Source organism: Ixodes scapularis, unplaced genomic scaffold (genome assembly GCF_016920785.2).
Source record: "Ixodes scapularis isolate PalLabHiFi unplaced genomic scaffold, ASM1692078v2 PGA_scaffold2__306_contigs__length_199485367, whole genome shotgun sequence".
NCBI lineage: Eukaryota > Metazoa > Arthropoda > Arachnida > Ixodida > Ixodidae > Ixodes > Ixodes scapularis.
Genome location: NW_024609857.1, coordinates 30,706,475 through 30,722,309, shown reverse-complemented (window position 1 = coordinate 30,722,309; position 15,835 = coordinate 30,706,475). Strand labels below are relative to the sequence as shown.

At 47.4% G+C, this 15,835-nt stretch overlaps 1 protein-coding gene across 3 annotated transcripts in view; it reads left to right on the top strand.

Moving 5' to 3' along the window:
* Positions 1-3,612: 3,612 nt before the first annotated feature.
* LOC8053310 (SR-related and CTD-associated factor 8) overlaps positions 3,613-15,835 on the top strand; it is a 39,593-nt gene continuing 27,370 nt past the window's right edge. For all 3 annotated transcript variants that reach the window (XM_029990002.4, XM_029990001.4, XM_029990000.4), the window contains exons 1-8: positions 3,613-3,755; positions 5,032-5,160; positions 5,818-5,979; positions 7,088-7,196; positions 8,156-8,319; positions 9,458-9,640; positions 10,170-10,312; positions 12,849-13,047. In XM_029990002.4, coding sequence (XP_029845862.2) covers positions 3,726-3,755; positions 5,032-5,160; positions 5,818-5,979; positions 7,088-7,196; positions 8,156-8,319; positions 9,458-9,640; positions 10,170-10,312; positions 12,849-13,047 — 1,119 coding nt within the window. In that variant the 5' untranslated portion in view covers positions 3,613-3,725. The remainder of the gene's footprint in view (positions 3,756-5,031; positions 5,161-5,817; positions 5,980-7,087; positions 7,197-8,155; positions 8,320-9,457; positions 9,641-10,169; positions 10,313-12,848; positions 13,048-15,835) is intronic.

The window sequence follows — 15,835 nt, the reverse complement described above, 5'->3', positions numbered from 1 at the left end:
TGAGCAGGAGCAGCATCTTGACGTAGAGCGTAGCTGTGATCAACCACAAAAAAAAAGAAAGAAAGAAAGAAAAGCTTTTGTAAAAACTGCAAGTAGGAAAGCAAGTTCAACAGAGTGGAAAGTTGGACGAGTTGGTCGTTCATTTAAGATGGTAGAAACAGTGCCTCTCTTTGTACTTTTACAGCGCCTGTCTGTATACTCCTTGTTTCCTGTTTTACGTCAAGCCGCGCTGTTTCTGCTACTTGAGAAAGCAAGCTCACAAAGAAAAGGGAATAAAAAAGATAGCACAAGCAATATTCGGCCACCACTTATTATTGGCCCCTAGTCGACTGCTCTCTAGTAAGGTGCACAAGTATGTGTAGTTCAATGAAGCCACAGAAATCCGCTCTGCAAATTTAACGTGAACTTAGCAAAGGAGAAGAGGAAGTCCTCCCTTATTCCCCTATTTGAATGCATAAAAAGTATATTCACCTTCTTTTATGACAGGTTTAATTCAGAGGACTGGTCGTCAGGGTGACTACAGAAACTCCACCAGTCTGAGTGGCCGGAGTATGTGCAGCTCGATGAGGCTGGCGAAATCCTCTCTGCAAATTTAGCGTGAAGTTGGCCATGGAATAGTAGTTGAGTTCCTTCCTCTGTGTCTATTCTAACACACGACAAAGAAAATCACCTTGTTCCCACGAAAGTTTCATTTCGGAAGACTGGTCGTCAGGGTGACTACAGAAGCTCCGTGAGTCTGAACTGCCGAAGCATGTGTAGGTCAATGAGGGTGTCACACTCACCTCTGCAAATTTATGGTGAATTCGCCTATTTTAACACAAAATGTAAATCACTTTCTTTCATGGGCAGCTTTATTATGGAAAACTGGGTGTCGGCACGGCAAAAGATGCTCTGTGACGTTGATTATGTCACTTCAAGTAAAACATGTCATTATAAACGGGCCTGAAATGAACTTCTAGCAGTACCTCTGTCCATGTTCAACCAGCTTTTTCCAGCTAATCTCCCCTAGTTCTTTTGCAAAATGCTCAAGTCATGAAGACCATGAGGTAATTCAGTGGTGCTGGCAGTTGCTGCCACTTTATCTTAGTTTAAATGAAAAAGCTCACCATGCAAAACTGCTGAACCTGGAGAGCTTTTGCTGGAAATGTCGCCATGTGTCGTCCCTGCAAATAATATAAAAATGTTATGAGCCCACAAAAGCAATATTTCAACCCCATGTGGTAACCATTTTTCTAAGAGCGGGTTAACCATGCTTTGTCACAAAGTGCACGGAAGGTTTATTGGTCTGCTTACTTTTTGTGGGAAGCACACTTGGCAACGCATTGTGACGGAGGTGTCCAGGGCGCAGGAGAGATGACTCTTCGAAATGTAAGGAGCAAACTACCCTGTCTCGTAGCTGCCATGGAGTCTTCCCCTGTAGACTTCGGTTGTTGCAGAACCGAACCCAGGCTTCGCGCCTGCAGATAAGGCATGGTGCTATGAGGGTGCCATGAATACTTACGGAAAGAAAATGTAGCCAAAATGTCCACAAACCAAAGCAAATCAGTGCAAGGACCTTAACAAATGCATGACATCGCTGCTCTGTGTACATCATGAAGAGTAAAAACACGAGTCTTACGCACAGGTGCCCTATTATATATCGGTGTTGTACCACTGATAACAACGCCGATGATCACGACACTAGGCTCCTCAGAGCAAGGCCGGTACAGGTAAATTTTAATATCGTGGGCACTTTTATAATGACGGCACACAACGCTGCGAAGTCAGAGTGATTTCGAACTTAAAACATTCCTAGTATAACATAATACGCCTTCAGGTGTAGTTTCTTGTGCACATCCAGACAACCCTAATAGTTTTAGGTAAAACTAACAAGAGTTAAGAGGAGACCGAACAAGGGGCATACATCACACCGCAGGCATGTCACAGACTGTAGCGAAGTCTCACCTTCGAGAGTCGATGGGAAACCGGTGCAGCGAGATGCCAGCCGTGCGGGTGTTGCTTTCACACATTTCCACGGAGCACAGTTTCTTTGCGTATCGCGCTGTGCTCATCGTCGCAAAAGACGTTGAGCCCCTTGGGCGCAGTAGCGTCCAAGATCCAAGCGCACGACAGCCGAGTTCCCGCGCAGGTAACCGGGCTAATCACGCCCGAGCAAACAACAAAACTCCCGAAACGGTGTTAACTGCCGCTAAAAAAATTAAAAGCGAAGAGCACATGGAGGCCCAAACACAAGCAAGCAGACGGACGTCAGCAGACTGCCCTTCCGCGCGCCACGAGGTCTACAAAAAATTGCAAATATCGCTATTGCTAGTCGGCCTTTTTGCTAGTGGCGTACAGAGGACGCTAATAAGAAGTATGCATAATATTAGCAAAAACAAAGACAGTTTTGAATTTCGTTACGCGTTAAATATGATTGATATTATCTAATAATTATATTTAGGTTGTTTAAAAATACCAATGATTATACTTCTAGTCACAAACTAATTAATTTTAATAATGTTTGTCCCCACCTCTCCTAGTCGCGCTTCAATCGCATCCTTCACGTGACCCTCCAGGTCGATGTCGCTGGCGATTTGTTTTGAACCGCTTTTTGGCCGAAGCTTCGCTACCCATGTACATATACCTTGGAACTTCTGTTCGCGCACCCCAGCACACAGCAACCGCCCATTTTTTCAAATGAGCGCGGGAGCGCCGCAAGGCCCGCTCTCAACTTTTTTTTTTTTTCTTCGTCACTCGGGCTCCAGTCGATCTCGCCGCACTGGCCGCACTACGCAGTTCGCTTTGCCCTGGTTTGAAACGCATGTTCGTTTATTCTACCGTTGAATATGGGCGTGACGACAACCTAACATGCGCCAAGTTTTCAGTCACTGAGAGTCACACCTTTTCACTCTAGCGACGCTAAAACGGCTTAAATTAGTCGTGTCACAAATTTAGAGCACACGACCACCGCTAGGGGCAGTTTCGCGGCCTGTGGTTGGCTCTGAGATGCTCGCCTATTCAAACCAACGTATGGCCAAACTCTCCCAATAAACGGCTCTGCGCTACTCTGCTCCGAAGGAGCTATATAGTGCTCTAGGTGTCGGCGCACGGGATTTGCCACTCCTCCTCACCTACCTTTACCCCCCTGCTTCACAGAGTCCCAACTTCTGGCTCCTCTAGTTTCCGTGGGCTGTCAAGCTGTGGAGCGCCTGCAGCAAAATAGGCGTCTGCTATAAACAACACTGCTGTTGTGACGCCGCCAGGATCGCGGCCGCGCAAACATGCTTTAATGACGTCATCAGGTGGAACTCGAGGGACCACTTTTTTGACCACGCGGTCACCGGGGTAAAGGGGTAAACACGGTAAACACTCAGATGTACTACATCTGTTATATTAGGAAGTTACTAAGTTTTATAACATTAACTGAATTAATAACTGAGCTAAAAAAAAACGTGAAGAGTTTTAACTTGATATTTAGATGAATAAAGCTCACAAAATACTTCAAACTCTCACCGCTACGCGTTGGCACCCAAACATACGTATTGGGACGTCACAGAAATGGTTGTCCTCGGCAGCCCTTCATTGGCCACGGCTCGCGATGCCGACCAATAGAATCAGAGTTAACATCTCGCTGCGAGACACCACTATTCTGAATTTTGCTCGCCATCTTGGATACTGGCGAGGACTCTTGAAGAAAGAAAACCACCCAAAACGATCAAGATATACGCCTTTAAATTCGCCTCAAGATGGAGGTTGTTAAAGCCTTCAACGGCGAGGTAAGCGATTTTTTCCCCTTTCGCGCCGAGAACGCGGACGCAGCCGATCGTTTCCGTCGTGTTTGCAACTGGCGTATGAGGCCTAACCGGCGTGTTTGCACGGCGGTGGATACTAGCCTCTCCGTTAAATAACCTTCAATCCCCGCCGTCACGCTTTTCTTGTTCGTACTGAAGCCGTCCCTAACGGAGTGAATGAACCTCGCTTTCATAATGTCCCCAAGCGCCGGCGTGACTGCAAATACGTCGTCGCAATCGGAGAGCAGAGATGTGATCGCGCTCTGTTCGCCGAGTGGACATCGGAAGGTTCGCGTCAACTATCTGCGATCGTTTCGGCTCAGCATTCCAAAAGCTGCACGCGCACGCCGGTGACGTTCCTTTGCCGGACAACACGCTTTATTTGTAACGTCTCTTAAGTCGCCACCTGCTCGTTTAGGTCGTTTGTGCGCGGTTCTGTGTTCGCGCCGAACGCCGACGACTTGTGATCCGATTGCGAAATGCGGAGGTGCTTCTTGTCTGTCGTCTTTACCGATGAGTTTGGTGAACTAATCATCGCTTATCGCACGTCTCGACAAGCGAATTAATTGTTACCGCCTCTGTTGGTACGCATCTCGTTTTTGCGTGGTGTTCATTCATTGAAATAAACTAGTTACAGCTGTTCTTTGAATTTCTTTGTGCAAATATAGTTGACGCTAATAGATTTGAATTAGTAAAACTAAAAAAAAAAAAAAAAGAAAGGAAAATAGGGTGTTTAGCGTTGTTCAGATTGCTGTCCATGTTGATCTCTATTTAACACCAACGTTCGTTCTATACAGTGCAGTAGCGAAATTGACGTCCTTGATTTACATGAAGAACCAGGAATGCTTTTGTGACTTTAAGTATATTACTTGCGACTCATCTGCGGTTTCATTGCAACTTGTCACAGATGCTACGCAAAGTGCACATTATCCCTGTGTCACTGTGTTTGTGGTAGCGCAGTACAAGACTGCATGCATGCATGGCTTACTTTTCAATAGGGAATAGGCCAGGCAATTTTAGCAATCAATGACTTGTATTGATGTAGCGTCTGGAAAGCTATTGCGTTACCCTCTGCAAACATTCCTTCTCCAGTGTTATTTTTTTGTCTTAGAAGTGTCGCTTGAGGGAAAGTGATAAGCAGGAATGACCACTGACACTTTGCAATGGTGTTTCCCGAAACGTTTGACAACATTGCTCCGATCGACAAATTGAAACATCCTGAACACCCTGCATCGGCTCATTCTGCTTCTTTTCCCTGCAGCTTTCCTCGCTGTATGAAGGCAAGCCTCCCATCTCGAAAGCCAAGATGACAGCAATTACAAAGTCTGCCATCAAGGGCATCAAATTCTACAAACACATAGTTCAGAGCGTGGAGAAGTTCGTTCAGAAGGTACGTGGGCCTACTACCTAACTTTCCGTTTTCCTGTGGGGAGGGTCGGTGACTCGATTGACGGCGAGCTGGTCACTATAGGCATGCGTAAAGAGGGTACGACAGCTGAGCAGCTTCGCGTTTTCATTCATCGAGTGCCTCAGAAAGTGATCTGAACAGTAGAGTATTTATATTGGTTACCTTGCAGCCACTGCTCGGCTGTGTAACGAGCTTGGTGCTTGAACATTGCTTTTCTATTTTCGTTTGCTCACATGCTTGCATTTCAGAGTGTAGAATATCTATGACGACGTGAAGGCATCTTTTTTTTATTATTAAGGCATGGCTGATAATTTTTTTATGAATTTACTTTGTTTACACAGTTGAAATGACATTACATCCTTGTGACAGTATTGTATGTCAAAAACAAGACAATAACCACACGATAATCAAAAAACGAGAAATGCAAGACATACAGAAATGTAGCATATTTAAGCAAAAGTTAACATATTTCTCTTTTATTGCTGAGAACACAACAAGTGAATTGTAACTGGTGAATGATTCAAAAGAGTAGAACTGTAACAGTAAATTGCAGAGCTCCTTTGGGGTGTGTCGAGTGTTAGCCGGAAGCTGCTTCTGCGGCCGAGATTGATGCCTCTCTCTCATCCTGTTCCGTTGCAGTGCCGGCCCGAGTACAAGGTTCCAGGCCTGTACGTTGTGGACTCGATTGTGCGCCAGTCGCGGCACCAGTTTGGCCAGGAGAAGGATGTGTTCGCACCCCGGTTCACCAAGAACATCCACAACACCTTCCAGCACCTCTTCAAGTGCCCCGTGGAGGACAGAGTAAGGGCACGCCGACGTTTTGCTCATCTTCCACAACCTGTGGTCTTTAGACTTCCCGTCCTGGAATCTTCCTAGGGACAAATAAAAGCACCGGAGGCACGCTGCCGATGTTAGGAGTCAACCAATCGGATCGCTCGCAACACCTAAAGAAACATTTTTTTTTTATTTTTATCTAAATCAGTGCCATTTAGTGGTGACAGGATTAACTGTTGTAAAATCCCGTAAGGGCACCCAACCAAAATGAAGAGAAAAATGGCGAAAAACATGAGGTGGGCTATCTTTGGGGATGAGGCAGCAAAACTTTATCAGAAATTAATGATAAACATAAGGGGCACCCGCTACAAACCACGCAACACAGGAGCCGATACCGCAGATTGCGCAGTTGATTCGATTCCCGTTGGCGTGAGGTCGGACGGGAATAGGAGTTGGGTGACATTCCTGACTTTTTACGTTACAGACATTTAACCAGAAAAACAGGATGTCTGATCTCTTGGGGGAGGGTGCTTTCACGGGATTTTATGGTATATTCATGGGCAACTTTCTGTGGCAGTTCACAAGAATTGAAGAGTGCTTGTGCATAGCCTTGATCGGTGCCTGTGTGCCTATAGCTTTTGACTGCATAGACCCCGTGTATATAGGGCAGGAACCGCCCATGTTTTAAGGCCAGTAAGTAGCCTATGTTAAGGACTGTGATGCAGGGTAAGCATGAACAAACATTCAGTCGACACTTGGCAGGCCGAACGTTGCGAAGACTTGCACGTGAGGCTGGTTCGCATATTTGCGTTTGAACTGAATAGAAGGTTTCGCAGTATCTTAGAGCTCAAATCGGTGCCCTACCTATGAAAAATGGTTGCATCTAACACTGTCAGAATTATTTCGATGCTACGGCAAAAGAATGACGCGTGAAAAATTACCCGACGGATAGTGCTGGTCTGTTTTCGTTGTCTTGGACAGTGGTGACTATTGACACGCAATCGGTCGCACTTGGATGCGAATGTGTGGATCAGATTTTATGCGGGCTCTAAGGTTTTGAGAGGTAAACTTTACGTAGCAGTGCTTTGGTCATTGCGTGTTGCGAGAGGTTCACTTCTCTTTCTTCCGCTCGCAGCCCAAGATTGTGCGGGTGCTCAACCTGTGGCAGAAGAACCAGGTGTTCCCCCCGGATGTCATCCAGCCGCTTTTGGACATGGCGAGCCCCAGTGCGGTGTTGGCGGCAGGTGAGCGTCACATTTTTGTCTACTCCTTCATCCCTGTTTGTTCGGCACTTCCATCCAAAGGTAAAGTGTCTCAATCCCGTGTCGCGCGAGTTAGGCTGGACCCAATTGACCCTGTTTTGCTGCGAAAACAGGGAGGCCGTAGTCGCCAGTGCCTTTGTTTTGACGATTTTTGTTTAAAATGCTTTCTAATCGGGTTGTATGGACATGCAATCAGGACCACCCTAGTCTTGCTCAAAGCAACCATTCGCTACGTCTCAGGCAAGAAAACCTAAATTTTTGATCGTGGACATACTATTTGCAAGCCAAAGAAAGTCTGATTAAAATAAAAATTAAAAGGCGATATAAAATAAAAAAATCCTCTAAGTCCGGCAAGTGGTATATTAATGTCCCTGTTCTCTGAACATCCCACTTCAAGAAAAAAAACAAGTTCCTTTTCCTCCAGACCTCACGAGGTAAGCCCTAAAACAAAACTCTCCACGGACTCATAACGGGGTAGCTAAGAGGTCATAATTTCGCTATAAACATGATCATCGGGCTTCCAACAGGGTCGGGAAGAGCAAGGTGTGGCATGGTCACTTCGGACGGCGAGGCCGACATCAAACAAAATGAAGGAGATATATATAACTGGCGAATGACTAAGGAGGCAGGCGGGACGGTTGAAGTTGCACATTAAAAACCCTAAGTGAAGGACGACACAGCAAAATGGGGCACGCACAACGGGTCTTGACCGAGACCGGTCGTTTGTGTCCCCTTTGTGTCACACTTTGTCTCGGGCTTTCAATGTGGGAAGCATTATTTTACCACCCTACAACAGTCCCGTACAAGAAATAGTGAAACAAGTACAAACAACCGAATAGAATGCTTTATTGTTTGCCACCCACGCTGGCGTGAGCTTAAGGCGCAGATAGGGCCTTATACTTTTCACAATTACCCCATTTGACGTGACATCTGACGCACAGGGGACATGAGCGAGGGGCCCGACATGGGCCTGGACTCGAAGCCCCCCAGCAAGGCGGCGATGGACCAGATGGCCTCCTGGAAGGGCTGGAACCTGGGAGGCAACAGCGTCCAGGACAATGCCTCCGCCCCTCCACAGGAGACCAAGACCTACGCCCTGACGCAGGTGAGCGGGCGCACTTAAGTCGGAGATCACGGCGAGCCCGGTCTAGAACGAGGTCACAAGTCGACCTAGGTCGCGCACGTCGTGCGAGAACTCGGATTTGGAAGGGAGCAGAGCACGATGGACGTGAGCGTCTTCTATTAGAAGTAACGGGCATGAGCCATATCAGAACGGAGAAAGGAGCTCGATGTAGGGGAAACAAACTGTAGCGAAGTTGCAAGTTGGGTTAGCCGGCGTGCAAAGGAACGGGGAAATTTTAGACGAGGGCTGCACCTACCTACTCCTGCTTCTGGTGACTCGAGTCTGTTGTGGGCTACGCAGGTCCTTAGAAAGACGCGTGTGTGACACCGCACGCGCATCGTTGTTGTCGCCGACTTTGGAAGAATATGGCGCGAGATAAAAGAAGAAAAGCATTGCCTTATGGAAGTACGGAATCTGGCAATGTGAGCTGGCCCGGCGGCGTTCGGGCCGGGGCGGCATAAAGGTTGTGCGGGGAGCCTGGGTAAAGAGGTAAGAATGGACTGCCACGTTTTGTATTGCTGTAGTGTGGCATTTGGTTTTATCGCTGGGGTGTGCCGGAGGCACTTCCTGTAGCATTTTACCCCTTTTTTTTGGCAGGCACTAAACTGGGCCAGCTCATGTTGTTTTGGATAGAAAAGGGTAGACGAATGTAGAAAATAAATGTTTAATTAGACAAAGTTGTGCCTGTGAACTTGGAGGAAAAAATACAACGCATCTTGCGTCGGCGATGGAAGGGCGACGGCCCCGAAGCAGCATGTTAGTGCTGCTCTTATGTTCGCTGTACGTTCGGAAGTGTTCCGAACCAGTACACTCGATCACAGCCGAGAATGGGTCGAAAGAGTTCCGATTAATAAAAGCCAGGTATTGTCCTGGCAGGGTTTGATCCCATTTTTTCCGCATGGCAGCTGCAAGCATTGCCAACTTTGCCAAGCCTGCAGCAGTACTCCATCCCACTGTACCTCCAGCAAACCCTGCGTACTATATTCTTTTGATTTAGTGCTGATTGTCTGTCTTTTGTGAGAAAGCGAGCATACATTCTGTGTGCTGGGTAGGAGTTAGCGAAGCCGAGGGACAGTTGCTGTGGTACCATACTCAGCCGAGCGTACCTTGACCTTCCCAGGAGAACTTGAACCTAGCCCTGGCGGCAGAGGCGGAAGGCGCGAGCGCCCCGGACCCCGAGATGCTGGTGAAGCTCCAGAGCCTGGCGTCGCAGCTGCTGGGGGCGAGAGCGCTGGGAAGCGGGAACGCCATTGCCGAAGAGAAGCCCAGTCAGCCCTCGGCCCCGGCCGTCAAGTTCAACAAGGTACCAGGGCCGCAGAGTAGCTGAGCAAAAGTACTGAAGGGCAGCGTAATCAGTTCTTCCTATTAATGTTCAGTAAATGCTACTTGGTTCCGTTGACATAGATGCGAATTGACATTGATTTAGTACTCAATCAAAAGGAAGCTGTGTCCACAACTTTTCTGCAGTAGGAACCGGGCTGTTGGGTCAGCTGCCGCACCTCGATATCGTGGGATATTTTAAAACTAATTGAGATTTAGCTTGGTCACTTCTTTTTGCTACTAACTCTAGGTCTAATAACAATACATTTATTAGAATGTTACTGCATTTGTAACTCAATTACATCTGGAGTAAGAAAGGTATGGCTTTAGCTGTAGTAAAAAAGGTGCGGGCTCCAGCAGAACTACGGTTTATTATGGCACATACTCCGGAAGCTAGTGTCAGTGCAATTCACAAACTTCCAATTCAATGTTTGTGCTGCAAATCGAGGAACAGGGTTGAGAGTGGTATGAAAACGGGTGCCAGTATTCACTTTTCGTTCTTGCTCTCCCAGAAACTGCTGGACTTTGACTACGGGGACGAAGAGGAAGAGGAGGAGGAGGAACCCGTGGAGGAAACGAGCACCCTGGCCCCGCCCGAGACAAACCTGGAGGACTCCGGAGGACGGCCGTCAGAACCCAATGCTCTGGCACTCAGGTGAGTCGGCAGCCCGGTGACCATGGCTCGGACCCGAGGCTTCTAAAAGGGCTCTAGCCTCTGCTCGCCTAGCCTCTGCTCTTAGAATACGGAGTCAAGGTGCCAGCCGCTGAGCTTCCAATTTGAACTGCCTCTGTGGCGTTGGGATTTCGTTTCGGCCTCCGGAGCGGGAGGAGTAGGGTTCAAACCCTGGGTGGTCCCTTCCCCAGGGAATCTTTGAGGTGTTACTTATAGCATAAGTTGCCATGTGAGATAAAACCTCAGTATTTCCTTTTTTACAGCAATGGCTGTTATTGGCTCATCCCACTACTGGTAATGGTTCCCGTTGTTGGTGGGATAGTTGGCGATGTTAGGGCGTTCGTCGCTCTCTCACATGCTCCAGAACAAAAAAAAAAAAAAAAAAAAAAAAGCATTCGAAATTTGTTGTACCCGATGCCCACTGCACGCGCTGTGTACAAAAATACGGAGAAATATACGATAACAAAATGCCGTACCTAGGACCGTCAATGCTAAGAGCTCATTGACGGGAGACGCGCATTCACGCGGTCCAGAAAAAGAAACGAAAATGTTTGAAACAAATTGGTCGGATGTCTATTTTGTTCCGGACGCTTTTGTTGATGCATCCACTGGTGCGTGAATGCGACGCCGATGCCCAACAGTTTTGCTGGGACGTGTCGCAGCTATTGTTGTGACTCTACTGTAGATTAACACAAAACTGCCCAACTTTTTTTTTTTTTTTTCCTGTATTTGTTGTGGAATACAAAATCAAAGTGAAACTGGACGACCACATCAGATGACTCGACGTTGGAAACCCCAGAAGTCACGTGGATCGTTTGATTCCCTGCAACTGTGCGCTTATAGGTTCGGTGGTCTTAAAAGTTGTGTTTTATATAGATTCCAATACAGTAATCTTTCGCTATAACAAAGTCAGTGGGACGACAAAAAAAATTTGATACAAGTGGTAACTCGAGAGAGCCAAGAAAACAGTGCCAGCAGCCTTGAAGGTAGACGGGAACACTACGATACACTTCGACTGTATATTTAATCAAACAAGCCTTCATTATGAACATCTCGTGGCAGCTTTACTGAGTAAAAATATAATTAAGTTGAGTTTGCCGATTATTTCATCCGGGCATCAGTTCTCCTCATCTCCTCGAACTGCTTCAGGCATCGCAAGAACACAGTCACGGTTGCTGCACTCCACTTGGTTTCGAAGCAGTCGTAGGATGTTTCACGTCTCCGCAGCCATTGCGTTTCCTGAGGTGCTTCCCCGACGTTGCTTCATGTTTACCCTGTCCGCTCGCAGGGTCTACGATTTCAGTATCCAGGGCAGGAGCAACAATGGGACCGTCCGCATTGACAAGTGCGAACGAATCAAAGTTGTCCTCGGTGGCATTGCCAACATGTTTTCACACGCTCTTGTAGAGAGTTTTACAGCTCTTGGAATCATGCGCCAGCTCGGCAACCATGCTCACAAACGAAGATCCATTGGCGTTCTTTCATTTTCGGTTTGAGAGGCTTCTCTTGCATGAGAAGCTTCTCGAACCCGTCCAATACCTTGCTTGTTCTGCAAAATGGTGGACAGTGTCGAACAGCCGATGCCGGAATGTTGAATTCTTTGGCCATTTCAGACTAGGGCCAGCCACGTTTCTTAACCTCACAGGTCAAAGCGACTTTTAGGAAACACTCCCAATCTCCCATACAGTGTACGTGCGCATATGGTACGCCGTAAGTGTGCCCGCGCAGGTGCACGTCGGTGACCTTCAAAGGGATGATTTTCTCTAGGCTCCATTGCTCCCTTGACCCGATTCCACGTCGGGCAGCGTCGGCCATGGCTGTCATGAGTAGCGGTGGAACGTGGACGCTGCGCCAATGCGCTGCTGCTCCCTGTCCGCATTGGCGCATCGGCATCGCAAGCGGCGTTCTGTGCGGCGCGCTGTGCCCTCCGTCACCCGTTTACTCTGTTTCCTTGTTTGCCGTCTTCCCAGTTTGCCGTTTGCCTCGGTGAAGAAGGGGGAGGGAATGCAAGGGTGTCCGTGCGCCCCAGTGTAAATTTGCGTGCTTTTAGCAGCGTGACCTTCGTAATAAGCGTGAAGGGGGCGCCGATACACTTAAAATAATCCGGTTAAAAATGTATGCATTTCGGTTGGGACCATGTTGAACATAGATAAAAGCGATAATTTGTAAAAAGCGATTTCATTGTAACGAGGTATGACTGTATACTTTATTAATAATGTGCTCAGTCATGCGACTCTGCCACCAATCCACTATGGGCCTCGAAGCAACTCTCTGAGGGAATTGTCGTTGAATGAGCTGACAGCAACCCTCTTAAAGCTCGAAATATTTATACATGTATAGATTTTAGAATAAAGTTTCCCTTCTGGTAAATACGCTTGAAAGGCAAAAACTCGAGGAGGGGGATTAAGCGTTTTGCAACTGAGTGCAGAAGTGCTGTGGGAAGAATGGTGCACGCTTCTCGCACTACTTTGCCTGAAAAGACCCATCACACTCTTTATTCCCTTCTCTCGCCTGCCAGCATGGCTCAGAACCTGCTGAACAATCCGGAGTTGCTGAAGCAGCTGCAGCAGATGCAGCAGACCCTTCAGCAGACGGAGGTGCTCAGGGGCTCGGAGACGTCGGCCGCCCCCGCGGCCCCTTCGTCGCTCGGCACAGCCGCGCTCCCCCAGTGCTCGGAGACTGGCAAGGCGCCCTCCCCTCATCCGCAGACCCCGCAGGTGAGGCCCCCTTCACCGGGCACAAGCCTTTTCTCGTAGAAACGGGGACCATACGGGGCTTGCACTGACATCAAAATGGCAGCCACGTGGGTGCTTGCTTTTAGTGCGTACGTTCTGCAACATACATTTCGCATCGTCGAATTTGTTGTTCTCGGCAAAAACAAAGGGTGACCACCGGCGTGATGGGGTGACGTCGTGTGCAAGTGATGTATAGACTTTTTTCATGCGGGTGTCTTCATTTTGAAAGGAAAAACTTCTGGTATGCAGGAAAACATTGTTTTGCTCTCGCTACGCCCCTGGAGAGTTTTCGTTGCAGACGTAGCTTATTTTATACTATTTCTGCTTTCCCTTGGCTTTTCGGTGTACATCTAATGTGCAACATCGGCAGGTGTGGAGAAACAAGCGTGGGCTCAATAAATGATACCGGACTCGGAAGTTGGAGATCCTGTAAGCACTAGGGTCCCTGCCTCAATCAAGCGGCCGGGATTGCAGGTCGATGCAAACCAATGCATTCTATTGTAACCCTTAAAAGAGAGGAGCCAACTGAAGAAACTCTGGAAGAGGTGTAAAGGAAAACCAATCTCACTGAAGGGCCGCCCTGTTCAATGAGATTGGTCGGGAAAGGGGGGGTGGAATGCAGGCTTTTCCAAAGAGGTCATCCTATGCTATGTTCACCTTTAAGCTGGCATTGCGGTGGAAAATAAGTGCTCATTAGATTAGTTGTTTCGTCTATCTTTTGCCACGTGGGGTCAGGTGATAAAATAAAAGTTGTTGATTGATCTGATGAGGGCATATCTCTCACTGCATGGTCATCTTAGGGGTGAATGGAGTATAGCTCAAGTGAAAATTAGCAGTGGGGCAACCCATCATGGTCAAGCAGGTGGAGGTTTTGTCTATTATTATTAAAGGAACCATTAAATGACCTTTTTATTTTTGCCAAATAACTTTTACATTAAACTTTCAATGTTCACTTAACGCCGAACAGGCATCCGTTTTCGTTTCGGTTTATTAACTTCTACATGAAAGTTATCGACATGTCGAGTTTTTCTTCCTCTCCAACTCACCGCAAAACAAGCCGCGGCGTAATTTGGACGGTTGTGACATACTTTGTCACCGGAACCGGAAGTTCTCTCGTCAGTAGGAGAATGGGAATGTGAGCGTTGAGCTGGCGGTGTGCCGGTAGGTTTCACCACAGGGTTTCACTGCGCTGATGGCGCCGATGCCACCGACATATTTTCTGAATCGGCGCCTCATCACCGCGATAGCCATGGGCACATCGCAGCTGCGTGAAATTCAGTTAGATATGTTGCACTACAGCTACAGCACGAAACTGGTCCTATACCCTGGTACGCCTTTTGGAAAGTATGCTGACTCTTCCGACGAAGGCTTCAGTTCCTCGTCGGAATCAGATAAGGAGTGGCGACTCCAATGTACGGAATGTTTCAAGCACACTCGGATGACCTTATACCTGGGGTCCCTCAAACCGATGAGCCTGCACCAGGTGCTTCAACGTGGTTCCTTGAGTGGCAAGTAGTGAAACTGCAACTGTTCCTTTTTGAGCTCCGGACTGCACAAACTGAAATTCGGGCACTTGCAACGACCGCGTTAGCTACGACTTTGTTCGTTGTGACCAGAGCGACTGAAACAACCGCTCTGCGCCATGCGTACACACTTCTGCATCCACTGCAAGAAGCGCAACAAGTCGTCAGCCCAACAGCCGCTTCTCCTCTGCCGTCAGCCGTTTCGGTTATCGCTAAAAAGAAGGCAATGCACTGTCGCTCAATGGTGTAGCAGGAAATGCACAGAGTTTTTTTATCTATTGAATCAAGCTTTATTAACTTTTATTATCAGGATAGGCTCACAGGGCAGAGTGGATAAAAAGAAAAAGCAAAGAAAAAGATGCATTATGCCGTCTGCGACAATCACGACTTTAAAACGAAACTTGACTGATAGTAAAAATCTCGCCGCACGCCTTTTCTATGATTGCAAAAGACAATGTAATCTTGGCAGAGATATAGCAACATAGAAATGTGATTTCGTGATCACATAGACATTGTGATCGTTCAGGAATGCTTTTCACTAATCATTTTTCTTGGGTGATGAAAATGTGTCGAAATTCGCACAAGCGTTTCCGCTGTCTTGAGGGTGCTGCCACAACATCGCCGCACGAGTATTTATTTATTTATTTCAGTACCTTCAAGGCCCGGGGGGCGTTACAGAGGGGAGTGGTGGAAAACATAAAAACAAACAGGTAGTAAATTCAGAAATTAAACAGAGAATGAAAAATGTAGACAACGCCGAGTAGATGGATCTTCCCTTCTAGGACGTGCTGGGTTATCGTCGCGACACACGACGAAAGTTCAGTCAAGGATAGCGCTCTACGCGGAACAATGAGCTTCCACCACGCCTACCACGTCAACATTCAGCAGAGAGCAGGAACTGTGAAATAGCGCAAGCGCAGTCTTAACTTTCTCTTGCTTTGTTTACCCCACGATGGATGGCGCATAGCTTCGAGCATTACAAAATTTGGCAATTTCTGTCACATCGCTAATTCAACAAAATGTGGATCAGACGATAATGTTATGAAGAAACATTTGCCGGCTATTTATTGTTTATGATCGCGGTGCTGGTGAGGTAGGCCCTTATCCAATAGGAGACGTGAATTTGGTTGACGTGCATTCGCACCGTTGATGCATCGCAGTGAAAAGTTATAAATGCACATAAACATGGGATTTGTTTTTTTTATATATACAGGAAAAAAAAAAAAATTGTTTGATGGTATTTGAAT